This window comes from Brassica rapa, chromosome A10, assembly GCF_000309985.2.
Source record: "Brassica rapa cultivar Chiifu-401-42 chromosome A10, CAAS_Brap_v3.01, whole genome shotgun sequence".
Classification (NCBI taxonomy): Eukaryota; Viridiplantae; Streptophyta; class Magnoliopsida; order Brassicales; family Brassicaceae; genus Brassica; species Brassica rapa.
The window spans coordinates 12097000-12110430 of record NC_024804.2 but is presented as its reverse complement, the minus strand read 5'-3'; the positions used below and the strand labels follow the sequence as shown (position 1 = coordinate 12110430).

The following is a 13431-nucleotide window of genomic DNA, read 5'->3' as shown; positions in this document are numbered from 1 at the left end:
AAGTGTTTGTTATGTGAAGAATAAGATCAAAAAGTTACAAAACACACAAAGACGTCGAGACCAATTAAAAAATAAAGGCTTTTAATGGGCTTATCGGGCCCATTAGGTTTCACTCACTCAGCGACGTGTTCATATATAAAACGCAATAAGCACTTCCTCCCGTCAGCTCAAAAATCTCGCCGCCGTCAGAAGAAAGAAGAAGAAGAAGAAGATGGGAGTATTCACATTCGTTTGCAAAAGCAAAGGCGGAGAATGGACCGCTAAGCAGCACGAGGGAGACCTCGAAGCTTCCGATTCTTCCACCTACGATCTCCAGCGCAAGCTTGTTCAGACTGCTCTCTCCGCCGATTCCTCCGGTGGAGTTCAGTCTTCCTTCTCCCTCGTCTCCCCTACCTCCGCCGTCTTCCAGGTTTCTATATTGCTTACTCTCTCATAAGAAGATGAATCTAGATTTGTGCCCTGCTTCTTATTTGATTGTCTCGAATCCAAGACTTGCGATCGCTGTAATAGAATCTTCAGTTACGAGCTACATTGTTGAAATGCTTATTGGATCGTTGAAAACGAAATCGAGCAGGTGATCATCGGCGGTGGTTCTGGAGGAGGATTTGCTGCCGGAGGTGGTGCAGCAGCTGGAGGAGCCAGTGGTGGAGGTGAGTCCGCCGCTGCCGCAAAGGAGGAAGAGAAGAAGAAGGAAGAATCTGAAGAGGAGGAAGGTGACTTTGGTTTTGATCTATTTGGTTAAGACCAGAGACAAAACATAAAACTCTTTCCAAGGTGGTGTTAGTTTCTGTGGTTGTTGATCTCAGATTCTTTGTTTTGGTTTTTCTGTTTTTCTTTTCGAAACGGTTTTGAGATTGAGCTCTATGATTATTATGCAATGTCAGAATTATATGTTTGGTTTCTGGTTATTATGAAACTTATTTAGTCTAATTCTTAAGAGTAATGCTAGAGAGATGTTTAATGATCCATACACGGCCCTATTGAAGATGGTCGGAAAATTAATTTTCTACTTGCTCGTTTCATATATATCAAGAGGCTACACAGTTAGTACATCAAGAAAAATAACCAAGAGGAACCAAAAAGAGCGAAACAGGACCCTCTACCAAATTGTTGGTTCCACAACTACAAATGGATACAAAGTTTAGTCAAAAACTACATACGTTTACACACCCTGAAACATTACAGAGTCGATGGTACTGGTTCTATAGAGAGGGCCTGCAAGTTATGCGGCTGCATCCGAAAGAACACTCAACCATGTGTTCCATGTGTTGGCACACATGACATTGATGCCATGTGTAAACATTACATAGTCGACTGCATCTTCAAAATTATTAGGACACAGTTTCTTGTTGTTGTTGCACGATAGCTTACTGTGCCGTGGAACGTTGCAGTTGACACAGAAGATACCACCGCATTTGAAGCATCTCCTAAGTCCAAAAGATGATCCACAAAGAGAAAACTCTTTGTTGGACATTAGGTGCGAGCAACTATCACAGTGACAGTTAGTTACCTATCATCTATTAAGCTATCTTTTATATGTGCAAATAAGGAAACTGGGTTTAATATGTTCTTTATTTATTCTGGTCCGACCGTCAATCCAATGGCTTTTAATTATATTGCTAAGAATTTTTTAGAGTGCTTTACTTTATATGATACATTCTTGACTATTTTTACAACTTAAGACACATGTTGGACACTTTTCCTCTTTCTTAAGCTGTTTCTCCAGCAACATTTCCTCTTTCTTAAGCTGTTTTCGGACAAAAATGTCTTTCGCTGAGCGAACTAAGACAATGAGCAATGTTGTTTCTTTTTCCGTTTAGTTAGTATGAACATCAATAAGTTCAGAAGGTTTCTTGTGGATAAAGAAAGTGTTATTAAGATAAACCCTGATAAGAAAACTACAACACTCCTAAAACAAAACAAAAAGCCATAGAACTCACGATAACAATGATAGTTATGCTGATGGTGATGATGGTAAGTGCAGTAATGGTGATGAGTGATTCAACCATGAGTGATTCTGATCTTGATAGAGTGAACTTTCTTCCTGATATGAAGCATCTCACAGTGTACAATATCGTTCTCTTTAAGCATGTTACTTCTACGAATCGTGCCCCATCCATTAAATTTAATCATACCATAAGACCTCTCTCTAACCCCATGCACGACCTCATCTTTGTACTTGATACTTTCACAAAATGTAAGCCCATGTTCTTTCACTACATTTGCAGGAATCAGATGCATAACACAACAAATACATGTATAAGCCAACCATATTAAGAGAAGTAACAAGACATCAAACGAATCTAAAAGTCCTTGTTTCTTACCAGCTCGTATTTCATGTTCTTCTTGAGGGTGGTAGTAAAGCATGGATTTGACTCCACCTCCAACAACTGATACAAAAACAAGGTTCAGAAACAAGTTTGTGTTAGTTGGTTAGTAACAAAGAACTATCCAACCTTCAGCATTAGAAATTGTGCCTTCACTGTCAACAGGGTAGAGACTCTGGCTGACTTCATGATCATCTCCAGCATTGGATGAAGAATCATCATCCTCTTCTTCGTCCTCATTCGAATCAGCAACCACTGAAGAATCTTCTTCTTCTTTGTCAGAATTAGTATCAGAGAGGTCCACCGTCTCCACCACTACTGCTCTTATCTCCTTACAACCAAAGTGTGGGAACCGTCGTAGACAAAAGGAGGCGCATAGTACACAGGCAGATATCCATGCATGGAGTATTGCTTGCGGAAGTCATCTACAATACTGTTTGTAAAGTCAGACATGTGTGGAGCAGGGTCACCATGTGCGTGCATCTCCATGAACTTGATGCTTAGAGGCCCACAGTCACCAGACCTTTCGTTGACATATAGATCAGATACACGTTGGCAGCAAAAAGGCTGTAGGTCAGGGACTGGGTTGGGATTTGAAATCTGCTTCAAGAGATAAGGGAGTGACTTGAGGACATGTTTCATGAATCGCTGCACTGAGATGTCTTTGTACAAGGTTGGCAGTGGGTCTAAGATCTCAACAATACGATTGTCAAGCTCAGTAACAAGGCCAACCCAATGGTTTTAGTTCTAAATCATTGGGGCGTAGACAGTGTAGATATCGTGCACCACTTTTTGCTTCGCTGGAGGCACATAGTTGTGAGCTCGTCGTTCCAATGGAACAAGTCAGTGGCCGTATCGAACTCCTTGAATTTCTCCTATAGACCAGACGCAAGATGTGAGGCAAAAATAACATTGTAGTCTACAAGTAATTTCTGGTGCCTCTAGGTTAACATGGTCATCAGGATCTCCATGTGCTGGAATATGAATCATTAGTAACCAACTATTAGATGTTGGGAAGTTGGTAAGTAGACGGATTAAATAGAAAATGCTTAAGGCATTTTACATAAGTTGTGGTCCATTTCTGTGGAGTTGCGAGGTCAAGCAGAAAGTTGTTAGAGAATTCAAATGTATACGGGGTAATGTGGAATATGTAGTGATATGAGCAAGTTGTTAGAAAATGCACAGCAAGTTGTATTTTGTTCGACAAAATGAAGTAACGAGAGTATTTGTTTGTTGAAAGGCATATTGGCTTTTGGACACTCAAAAAGTGTGTGACCAGCAAGATGTGTTTAACGGAGTAAATATAAAGACAAAAAGTGTCTTTAGAAATAATTTTCTTAATTTTTTATTCTTTTTGTCAAATATTGCTAAGATTTTTGAAACATTTTTTCAAAAGTCAAAAACAGTGAAGAACGAAATGTTTTCCATCAAACCAGTGTATAATGTTAAAATCCAGTGTATGATGTTAAAACAACTTTAATTTTAAAAATATGACTTGAGCATTGAGTATTGATACAAATCATACTAAGATTTTGAGGAACAACTCAAAAAGACAAAATGGTGAGAAGAAGAGTCAAAACCTTTTGCTAACAATGGCGGTTACACCATATTTTGTCTTAGCTTATTATGAGTATGCTTTCACCAATCCAGTAATTTCTATCTCACCAGAGCTTTCATCATATAAATAGTTGTTATTAGCTCCTCTGGTCGCCATTACTCTGTTTTTCTCTCTCTCTCTCTTTTAAAAACTTTGTTTCATCATTAGTGATAAAATTCTTTAAGAACTGAGACAACTAGTGTTTGTCAAAAGTTGTATTTTGAGAATTAAGATTAACATTTACCAAATTAACTGATTTAAGCGGGGAATAAGACAACAAGCCTTATAGGTTTTATGGTCAAACAAAAAAAAAAAAATCGAACTTGGTATTTGCATTACGGGCCTAAGCTTATTGGGCCTACATTATTAAGCCTAGAGAAACTTTTTGAGTCGAGTTTCTTTTTTCTAATCTCTAGTTTCTTCTGATTCCGCCATTATTGGGGGAGCAGAAAAGTCTAGTGTACTAGTGTGTTTAATGCAGAAGATAATTAAAGAGTTTTTTTTTTTCCTACTATCATCTCATCCATCCACATAAACACTTGGCCTGATTTAGTTTCTTTGAAAGTTCTTGGCTTGTCCTCCTTAAATTTTCGATATCTTTAAGGTAAGATCATCAAGCTTCCATTTTTGAGATCTGGGTTCCGACAAAGATTCTTCTTTTTTTTTTCTTTGTCTCTACCCATCTCTCATTCCCCCTATTATCGGATCCTGCTCGAATCTTTTTACAGGTACTGTAATAATAACTCTTCATTCCCTTCGCTGATAAATGAATGCTTCTGGCTTCACTCTTTCTGTTTAAATCGAATTTGCAAATTAATTAGACTTTTTGTGTGTATAGTATTGGTAGGTAGCTTTAGGAGACTTCCCTTAATTGTGTTGTACGTGCTGTGTGAGTTTCCTCTTTTGTAATTCACAATAACAACGTGCTGTATGCTCCCCTAGAAAGCAGGGTTTTCTTGTCTGAAAATCCTTATAAACCAAACGTGTGGTTCTTTTTTTTCAATGTTTCTAGTTGCTTGTTTCTGAAGAGAGTTGTGTTAAAAGTCATAAAGTTTCATGCTTTCAATACAATTTGTTTCTAAATTACTCTATTTCCATCTTCAGGTTTTAGCTCAATGTAAAAGAAAGTTCAAAAAAGATTCAAACTTTACCTTTCGAGCTTTCAAATGGGGGAGACACAGAACCTACACTTACCTCTACGAACTCGGTCTTCTCTAAAGAAGCCCTTACTGATCATTCTATTGATCTGCATCACAAGCGTGCTCTTAATCTGCACTTACATGTACCCACAGCACAGCGTTAAGAGCCCCGCTTGTGAGGGTTTGTCCAGCAGAGGCTGCCAAGCCGCGCTCTCCGGATGGCTTGACGTTCACGTCAGGAAACACACAGACGAAGAAGTCGCTGCTCGTGTTGTGATCAGAGACATACTCAGAATGCCTCCGGCTCTGACCTCTAGATCGAAGATAGCTTTCATGTTCTTGTCTCCTGGTACTTTGCCATTCGAGAAGCTCTGGGATAAGTTTCTCCAGGGTCAAGAAGGGAGGTTCTCGATTTACATACATCCCTCGAGGTTAAGACCAGTTCACATCAGCCGTCACTTTACGGACCGTGAGATTCACAGCGACCATGTCACGTGGGGAAGGATCTCTATGGTTGATGCTGAGAGGCGGCTTCTGGCAAACGCTCTTGAAGATCCTGATAACCAACACTTTGTTCTTCTTTCTGAGAGGTGAGTCATCATGAACGTATTGGCTTCCGACTTAAAATCAATTGGTGATTAGTGGAGTGGCCCTAAACCCTTTATATATTACTTAAGGTCCCTTTGAATTCCCGAAGGGGTGATACTTATCCCTAATATTATCTTTACAGCTCTCTGATTTAACTTTGCAGCTGCATACCGTTGCATACGTTTGACTACACCTATAGATATTTGATTCACGGAAATGTCAGCTTCATTGACAGGTAAAATAACGGACTCTCAGAAACTGTTAATATCTTTCTGCCATTATTATTTACTAATGCTTGCTTTTCTCTCTATCAAGTTTTGAGGATCCTGGTCCGCATGGGACTGGTAGACACATGGATCACATGTTACCTGAAATCCCCAAGCAAGATTTCAGAAAGGGTGCTCAGGTAAACTTAATCCCTGAGTTGTGGAATGTTCTGTTTGGTTATGAAATGTTTATAATATGTATGGAGAATGATGTTTTGTAAATCTGGTTTCTGTCCTTTGGGTGCAGTGGTTCACAATGAAGCGTCAACACGCTTTGATAGTGATGGCTGATAATCTCTACTACTCAAAATTCCGCCAATATTGCAGAGTGAGTTCGGCTTTCTTTTAATCAACCTTTTTTCATTAAAGGTCACCAAGCTTTAGATTTTAAACTCTGAGATAAGTTTCAGTTTTGTCTTACTCTATTCCTGATCTGTGTTTCTTACAAAATTTACAGCCTGGGGTAGAAGCAAATAAGAACTGCATTGCGGATGAACATTACCTGCCTACATTCTTCCATGTGAGTGTATCAAACTAATGCAACTCTCTCTCTCTCTTTCTTATACAACTTTGATTCTAGTCCCTTGTTGACGTTCTTACTTTTTCTTCTTCATCTTAAAAGATGCTTGATCCTGGAGGAATCTCGAACTGGTCAGTCACGTATGTTGATTGGTCTGAGCGTAGATGGCATCCAAAGACATACAGAGCCCGAGATATCTCACTCAAGTTCTTGAAAAATATCACGGTAATGTCTCCAACAACACTCTTTTCAACACATCTATTAAACATTTGATATATTCTAAACATTCAGTTCCTCTCTTTTGTCTCTTCGCTTTCTGATATATACTTTCTCTCCTTGGTTTCTTGCAGTCAGACGACATGAGCGTGCACGTGACAAGCGTTGGCAAGGTACGTTGCTTGATTTTACCGTATTTGAAAACACTGAAAATGTGATATGTTTTCTCTTCTTTATTATTTTGCTTAGCGTGGAGATGAGCTGCATTGGCCTTGTACATGGAATGGAATTAGACGTCCATGTTACCTATTCGCGAGGAAGTTCCACTCAGATTCTGTTAACAAACTGGTCAAACTCTTCCCAAACTACACCAGCACAGTAGTTTGAGAGAGAGAGACAGACACAAATTCTTGAGACTGGAATTGCATATTACTGTAAATTTTCGATAGAATCTGAAAATGCTTTTGGGATTTAATTGTCTATTTGATTTGATGGGACAGGGCTACTCTGCTTTTTAAGCTGTAGTAAGCAGAGATTTTTGGTTAAGGAATTGGTTATTGTGATTTTAGCCATGGTTTGGTTAGTATGAACCGGTTTATGATGTTGTAATATTTGAGCTGTTAGTAGTTTAGCACAATGAGCTGAGAACTTTTTACTATAAATATTCTGTGCCATAGTATATAATATGACCTCCATTGTTGTTGTAGCCCGCCAAGCTAATTTCAAAGCAGCGAAATGCAAGCTATAGGTGGTTAAACCAATTTACCGGTTTAATCAGAAGAGACCGGTACAATTTCAAAGCGAAATCCAATGCAAACTCGAGCCTATTATTGTATTCGATTAGTTTGCTTCGTTGCCATGGTTCGGTTCTTCTCTCTGAAATGGCGAATTAGCTAAAGGAGAGTCCCATTTGCTCATTCTCCCATGAAGCTCCATCCTCGTCCCTCTTCAGGACTCTTCTCTCTCCAATCCCTCCTCAAAAGCGGCTTCTCCCCAACCCTAACCTCCATCGAAACCTTCCTCCGATACCTCCACCGTCGCCACAAGCTCACCACCATCCTCCTCCTCTACTCTCAGCTAGCCTCCAACAAACTCCCAATCAACCCCACCATCCACTCCCTCGTCTCCTCATCACTCCTCAACCTCAACCGATACGAAGACGCCGCGAACTTCATCACCACCCAGATCTCAAAATCCTCCCTTTTCCCCAGAACCCGCACGCTAGACTCCCTGATCCGCGGATTCACCGATCCCGACAAGGCCCTCTCGATCCTCAGCGATTGCTTGCGTAACCGTAACCGCCACGGCGCGTTTCCTTCCCCCTCGGCGCTCTCCTCGCTGATCCACCGCTTCGTCGCGAGAGGAGAGATGGAGAAAGCCCTCGAGGTTTTGGAGATGATGATGACGACGACGAGCGAGGATGTGAACTTCGTCTCCAGCGCTGTGGTTTCCCGGTTTTGTAGGATCGGTAAACCGGAGCTCGCGTTAGGGTTCTTCGAGACTGCTGTCAAGTCAGAAGCTTTGTCGCCGAGCGTTGTGACTTATACTACGATCGTCACCGCTCTTTGTCAGTTAGGTAGAGTTGATGAAGTTAGGGGTTTAGTTAGGAGACTCGAGGAGGAAGAAGAAGAAGACGGGTTTGAGTTTGATTGTGTTTTCTATAGTAACTGGATTCATGGGTACCTTAAAGGAGGCGCATTGATGGATGCGTTAATCCAAGATAGGGAGATGGTGGAGAAGGGGATAAACCGAGATGTGGTTAGCTATTCTATACTGATAGATTGGTTTTCCAAGGAAGGAAGGTTCGAGAAGGCGTTTGGGTTGTTAGGGAAGATGATGAAAGAAGGGATAGAACCGAGTTTGATCACTTTCACTGCTATTATGAGAGGACTATGCAAAAGGGGTAGACTTGAAGAGGCGTTTAGGTTGTTTGATAGAGTTTTGAGCATGGGAATGGATGTGGATGAGTTTGTGTATGTGACTTTGATCGATGGAGTTTGTAGGAAAGGAGATTTGAACCGAGCTTTCGCTTTGTTGGGAGATATGGAGGAGAGAGGGGTTAAACCGAGCGTTCTTGCTTATAACGCCGTGATTAATGGACTGTGCAGGGCGGGGAGAGTATCCGAAGCAGACGAGATTTCGAAAGGGGTTTTGGGAGATGTTGTAACGTATAGTACTTTGTTAGATAGTTATATCAAGGAAGAGAATGTTGATGCTGTGTTAGAGGTTAGGCGTAGATTTGTAGAAGCTGGAATCCCTATGGACTTGGTTATGTGCAACATTCTCCTGAAAGCATTTCTATTGATCGGTGCGTATGGAGAAGCTCACGTGCTTTACGGGGCAATGCCAGAGATGGAGCTGACTCCTGATGCAGTCACGTATACGACGATGATTGAAGGCTGCTGCAGAGCGGGGCAGATCGAAGAGGCACTTGAGGTGTTTGATGAGTTGAGGAAAAGCTCGGTTTCCTCCTCAGCTGTGTGTTATAATCGCATCATCTGCGCACTCTGCAAGAAAGAGATGTTTGAAACAGCCACGGAAGTTCTTATGGAGATGTTTGATAAAGGTCTGTATCTAGACATCAATACATCTCATACCTTGTTACATTCAGTTCATGCTAGCGGAGGCGAGAAAGGAATACTCTGTTTGGTTTCTAGACTCGAGCAGTTGAATTCGAGCATGATTTTCAATGATGCTATATTGCTTTTATGCAAGAGCGGTTCTTTCGACGCTGCGATTGAAGTTTATATGGTTGTGAGAAGAAAGGGTTTATCCGTTACATGTCTTTCCACATTTCTAAAAGCTCTGGTGGACAATCACAGAGCATTGGATGCTTATTCACTTGTTGAAAATACTCTGCTTTCCATGGATGTTATCGATTACACAATCATCGTCAATGGTCTCTGCAAGGAAGGGTTTATGACAAAGGCATTATATTTGTGCACTGTTGCTAAACAGAGAGGCATCACTCTTAACATCATCACATACAACTCACTCATTAACGGACTTTGCCAGCAAGGTTGTCTTGTAGAAGCTCTTCGTCTATTTGATTCTCTAGAGAAAATCGGTTTAGTCCCGTCTCATGTCAGTTACGGAATCTTGATTGACAGTTTATGCAAAGAGGGGTTGTTTCTTGACGCTGAGAAATTTTTAGACACGATGGTGTGTAAGGGACTTGTACCAAACATTCTCATTTACAATTCCATGATTGACGGGTATTGCAAGCTAGGGAGAACAGAGGACGCCGTGAACGTTTTAACTCGTAAAATGATGGGAAGGGTAACGCCAGATGCGTTCACTGTCAGTTCTTTGATCAAAGGTTACAGTAAAAGAGGTGACATGGAAGAAGCTCTCAGAGTGTTTGCTGAGTTCAAGGGTAAAAACATCTCAGCCGATTTCTTGGGGTTTCTGTATCTGATCAAAGGCTTATGCACGAAAGGGAGAATGGAAGAAGCGAGAAGCGTCCTGAGAGAAATGCTTGTTTCAGAACCTGTTATTGGGCTGATTAACAGAGTTGATGCAGAACTAGTTGAATCCGAATCAGTCAGAGGCTTCCTCGTGGAGCTGTGTGAGCAAGGAAGGGTCTCTCAGGCTGTTAAGATCCTAGATGAGATAAGCTCCACGTTCTATCTGTCTGGTAAAAAAAACTCGGGCTCTTATCAAAGGTTGAAGTTATTGAATGGTGTTGGTGAAAAAGAGGTGGAGAAAGAAGGCTTTGTTAATGATTTTCACAGCCTTCACTCAACCGTTAGCTCACTCTGCTCCACTGGGGAGCTGAAGCAAGCTAATGAGTTTGTTATGTCTGTGCTCTCATGTATGCCTAAATAGGTCAGTGTGTTTTCGTGACTGCTAAAACCACCAAAAGCCAAAGCTAACTCATCTGAGATAAACTGGTAAGTTAAAAATCTATTTGCTTGTGTTTTTGCGGCTTGAGAATCTCTTGCAACTCTGTGTTTGTACTTATCATGAGTTCTTTACTTATTGTAGGACCTCTAGAGAGAATTATATATATGAATCAGAGAGGTACAACAATAGGAGCTTGGGGAACTCTAGGCTGTAATGGAACACAGTCCCAGTCTTTACCAGCTCGAACCACAGAGAAATGCTTTGGAATCCATGATTGTCCAGAAGCCTCTCTTTGCCTCCGAGACTCTCTCTGTTTCTCCTCCACATCTCTCTTGCCTTCTCTTGCTTTCTCCCACTCTTGCTTCATGATTCCTTCGCTGACCTCGCTCCACACCATCGCCGACTCGCTCGCGCTCACCTCCTGCAGGTTCTTGACGATGGGCGTTTTGAGCTCTGCAATGTTTTCACTCGCGTTGTATATAACCTCGACCTCTCCAGTCTTCAGATTTTTTGCAGTAACGGTTCTGAAAACATTTTATGTACACACTAAGTTATGTTTTGTAACTTGTAATAAGATTTGAAAGATGGGTTCTGTTTGTTTGTTACCTGTCCCATTGTCCAAAGAGTTCATAGAGTCGTCTCCCAGAGGAAGATTCAAAGATCTTGCCTTTAATGGATCTCTTGTTATTTCCTGTGAATCTACTCAAGAATGAATCAGAGAGTAGTTGCAACTCGGCTTCGAGTCCAGTCTCAAGGCACTTTATCACGATCTTTCCTGCCCAGTGTGCTCCTGTCACCGGCAGAAAAGTCATGACAAGTCTTGGTTGGTTCATTTCGTAAGTCTCTTTTTGGTTTAGAAGTTTCACCACTCTTTTACCCTTGACCTCGACGTCCACGTACGCACCTATTTTTTTTTTTAAATAAACCACTATGATTACTTTATTTATCTAAATTTCTATTAGATAAAATCCCTGACGTTATTAATAAATTTGAATTTTATACCAATTATTAGGGAATAATTTAAATAAATACTTAATAATGTGTCAAAACAAATAAAAAATTATTAGAGGTTAAAGAAGGGGATATAAATATTGATTTTGTACCACGAAATTTTGGTGTGAAGTATTGACAGAACGTTACGTCTATGTTTTCTTTCTCGTGGGTTGCATGAAGAGCAGATACTGGTGGATGATGCGATATCTGCAAGAAACAGAAAAAAAGGCTAATGATTATACTTTTGCATTGAATACACTTGTTATTAATTTAAAGAGTATATGAAAAAGGCACTTGCTTGCTCTACGAGGACGTTAACGTGACCGTTGGAGACGTGATGAGTTTCGCCCACGATAGGATTATACGGGGCCAGGCCAAAGATCAATGGCCGGAGAGTTGAGATGTTCCACGTTACGATTGATTTGAACCGTTCGATTGGTTGTTCACGGCGACCACACTCTCCCAGTAAATCTTGACCGTTCAGACTGTAGACCATCTCGCCGTAGCACTGTAGTTGCGATCTCGGTAGGTTCAGTTGAGGTGGAAGCTTTTCACAGTAAACAAAAACTATTAAGTTAATTTTATAATAAAAGGAAGTAAAAATCTGTTCACCAAGCCAGAGACCATTGTATATATCAGTATATATGTATTATATTAAGATAATAATGGTAAAATATTTTTTCTCATTATTTGCCACAGAATATATATTTCCTTTTATAGCAAACTATATTATCTACCACAAAATAGATTTTCTTTTGTTGGTAACTGAAATCTGTGAAAGATAGAGATTATTAGACCCAAAAGTGGCAAACGTATATAGATCAGAGAAAAGGGAGTTACATACCTGAAAGTTAGTGAGATCGGATCCTGGCCGTACGTTTTTAAAGAGACTTAGGATACGTTGGATGAGATTGGAAGTTGTATGTTCAGAGTCTTTCTCATCGTCTAACGAGAAAGGCTTAGCCAACACAACCTGCTTTCTCATTCCTTCTTCTTCTTCCGCCTTGCACACAAAACAAACCAATGAAACATAACTATTATATATAGTGAATAATCATATGAATGAAGTAAAACACATACCATATGATAAAGTAAGACTGATTATAAGCAATTGTTTTGACGTTTGTTGATTTTAAAGATTCTATGAACAAAATATCAGAGAGAGAATCAGAAAGCCAGAATGATCTAACAGAAACAAAAAGGTATATATCAAAATTCGGTAGTGGATGCTATTAATAGATCAACATTTCCGAAGAGAAACACCTTACAAGGCAAACTATTAAAATGGAAGATAAAAAGACAAGGAAAACGTATATGGGCTCTGCTTAATATACACGCATTTAGTTGTTTTTATTATAAATGATGATATTTTTGTGAACCATTATTTGTCATTTCAATTTTATTTTAGATAGCAGCATTACAAATTAATAATTGCATAACCTTATTACTTACCAAAAATGAAACTAAAATAATTAAGGTTTTTTGAAAATTCATCAAAAAATTAAAGGGGTTTTTGCCAAAACTAACCCACAACTTGATTTTAATCCCAAACATATACTCAAACTTGAATCAAATGCAAAACTAACCTAAAAGCCTAGTGAAATTACAGTTCAGCCCCTTGTGACCAAACAAAAAAACAGAAGCCATTTTTACGAATATAGCCCCAGTAAATCGTCTGAGTCGTCTGAATTGTTGGAAGTCGTCTAGACGACTGAAGTTTCAGTCGTCTGGTACCAGCTTATTTTAAAAATAATTTATAAATCTTGTAAAAAATATTTTGATGCGTGAAAAATAAAAATCAAGTAATTATAAACAGTTTTAAGTGATATAAATTAAGATATGATAAAATTGATTTGTTTTGAAGATAGATGAGTGGAAGTAGTGTATCATTATATTCTTTGGTTTAGGAGTTTGGCAAACATATGTTGTAGTATTGTAT

General features: G+C 39.7%; 4 protein-coding genes across 7 annotated transcripts; 3 read left to right on the top strand and 1 right to left on the bottom strand.

The window, feature by feature from the left end:
- The first annotated feature begins 148 nt into the window (after positions 1 to 148).
- LOC103845166 (60S acidic ribosomal protein P3-2) lies at positions 149 to 930 on the top strand. Its single transcript, XM_009122004.3, has 2 exons — positions 149 to 409; positions 575 to 930. Exons 1-2 carry the CDS (start codon positions 212 to 214, stop codon positions 740 to 742), a joined length of 366 nt encoding a protein of 121 aa, XP_009120252.1. The 5' UTR covers positions 149 to 211; the 3' UTR covers positions 743 to 930.
- A 3403-nt stretch (positions 931 to 4333) lies between these two features.
- On the top strand, positions 4334 to 7290 carry LOC103845165 (glycosyltransferase BC10). Of its 4 annotated transcripts, none has more exons than XM_033282754.1 (10): positions 4334 to 4652; positions 4763 to 4813; positions 5029 to 5653; positions 5815 to 5886; positions 5967 to 6057; positions 6165 to 6245; positions 6375 to 6437; positions 6540 to 6662; positions 6788 to 6826; positions 6903 to 7290. In XM_033282754.1, exons 3-10 carry the CDS (start codon positions 5091 to 5093, stop codon positions 7038 to 7040), a joined length of 1170 nt encoding a protein of 389 aa, XP_033138645.1. In that variant the 5' UTR covers positions 4334 to 4652; positions 4763 to 4813; positions 5029 to 5090; the 3' UTR covers positions 7041 to 7290. The 4 variants fall into 4 exon arrangements, with proteins under 4 accessions (XP_033138645.1, XP_009120251.1, XP_033138646.1 ...); XM_018655223.2 differs by having other exon boundaries at positions 4366 to 4377; positions 4776 to 4813; XM_009122003.3 differs by lacking the exon at positions 4763 to 4813 and having other exon boundaries at positions 4335 to 4652.
- Positions 7291 to 7501: 211 nt separating this feature from the next.
- On the top strand, positions 7502 to 11104 carry LOC103845163 (pentatricopeptide repeat-containing protein At5g57250, mitochondrial). The gene is made up of 2 exons (XM_009122001.3): positions 7502 to 10546; positions 10641 to 11104. Exon 1 carries the CDS (start codon positions 7578 to 7580, stop codon positions 10479 to 10481), a length of 2904 nt encoding a protein of 967 aa, XP_009120249.1. The 5' UTR covers positions 7502 to 7577; the 3' UTR covers positions 10482 to 10546; positions 10641 to 11104.
- LOC103845164 (oxysterol-binding protein-related protein 4C) lies at positions 10590 to 12964 on the bottom strand. Its single transcript, XM_009122002.3, has 6 exons — positions 12573 to 12964; positions 12337 to 12495; positions 11791 to 12039; positions 11603 to 11699; positions 11106 to 11403; positions 10590 to 11023 (listed from the first exon to the last, which is right to left on the bottom strand). The coding sequence occupies exons 1-6, from the start codon at positions 12573 to 12575 to the stop codon at positions 10669 to 10671; spliced, it is 1161 nt and encodes a 386-aa protein (XP_009120250.1). The 5' UTR covers positions 12576 to 12964; the 3' UTR covers positions 10590 to 10668.
- Between the last annotated feature and the right edge of the window lie 467 nt (positions 12965 to 13431).

Coding starts and splice junctions, on each gene's coding strand:
- LOC103845166 (XM_009122004.3), top strand. CDS start 212: ATGGGAGTATTCACATTCGTTTGCAAAAGCAAAGGCGGAGAATGGACC. Junction 410..574: donor CTACCTCCGCCGTCTTCCAG/GTTTCTATATTG, acceptor GAAATCGAGCAG/GTGATCATCGGCGGTGGTTC.
- LOC103845165 (XM_033282754.1), top strand. CDS start 5,091: ATGGGGGAGACACAGAACCTACACTTACCTCTACGAACTCGGTCTTCT. Junction 5,887..5,966: donor AATGTCAGCTTCATTGACAG/GTAAAATAACGG, acceptor CTCTCTATCAAG/TTTTGAGGATCCTGGTCCGC. Junction 6,827..6,902: donor ACGTGACAAGCGTTGGCAAG/GTACGTTGCTTG, acceptor TATTTTGCTTAG/CGTGGAGATGAGCTGCATTG.
- LOC103845163 (XM_009122001.3), top strand. CDS start 7,578: ATGAAGCTCCATCCTCGTCCCTCTTCAGGACTCTTCTCTCTCCAATCC.
- LOC103845164 (XM_009122002.3), bottom strand. Junction 11,700..11,790: donor TTAACGTCCTCGTAGAGCAA/GCAAGTGCCTTT, acceptor TGTTTCTTGCAG/ATATCGCATCATCCACCAGT. Junction 11,404..11,602: donor CTTCACACCAAAATTTCGTG/GTACAAAATCAA, acceptor AAAAAAAAATAG/GTGCGTACGTGGACGTCGAG.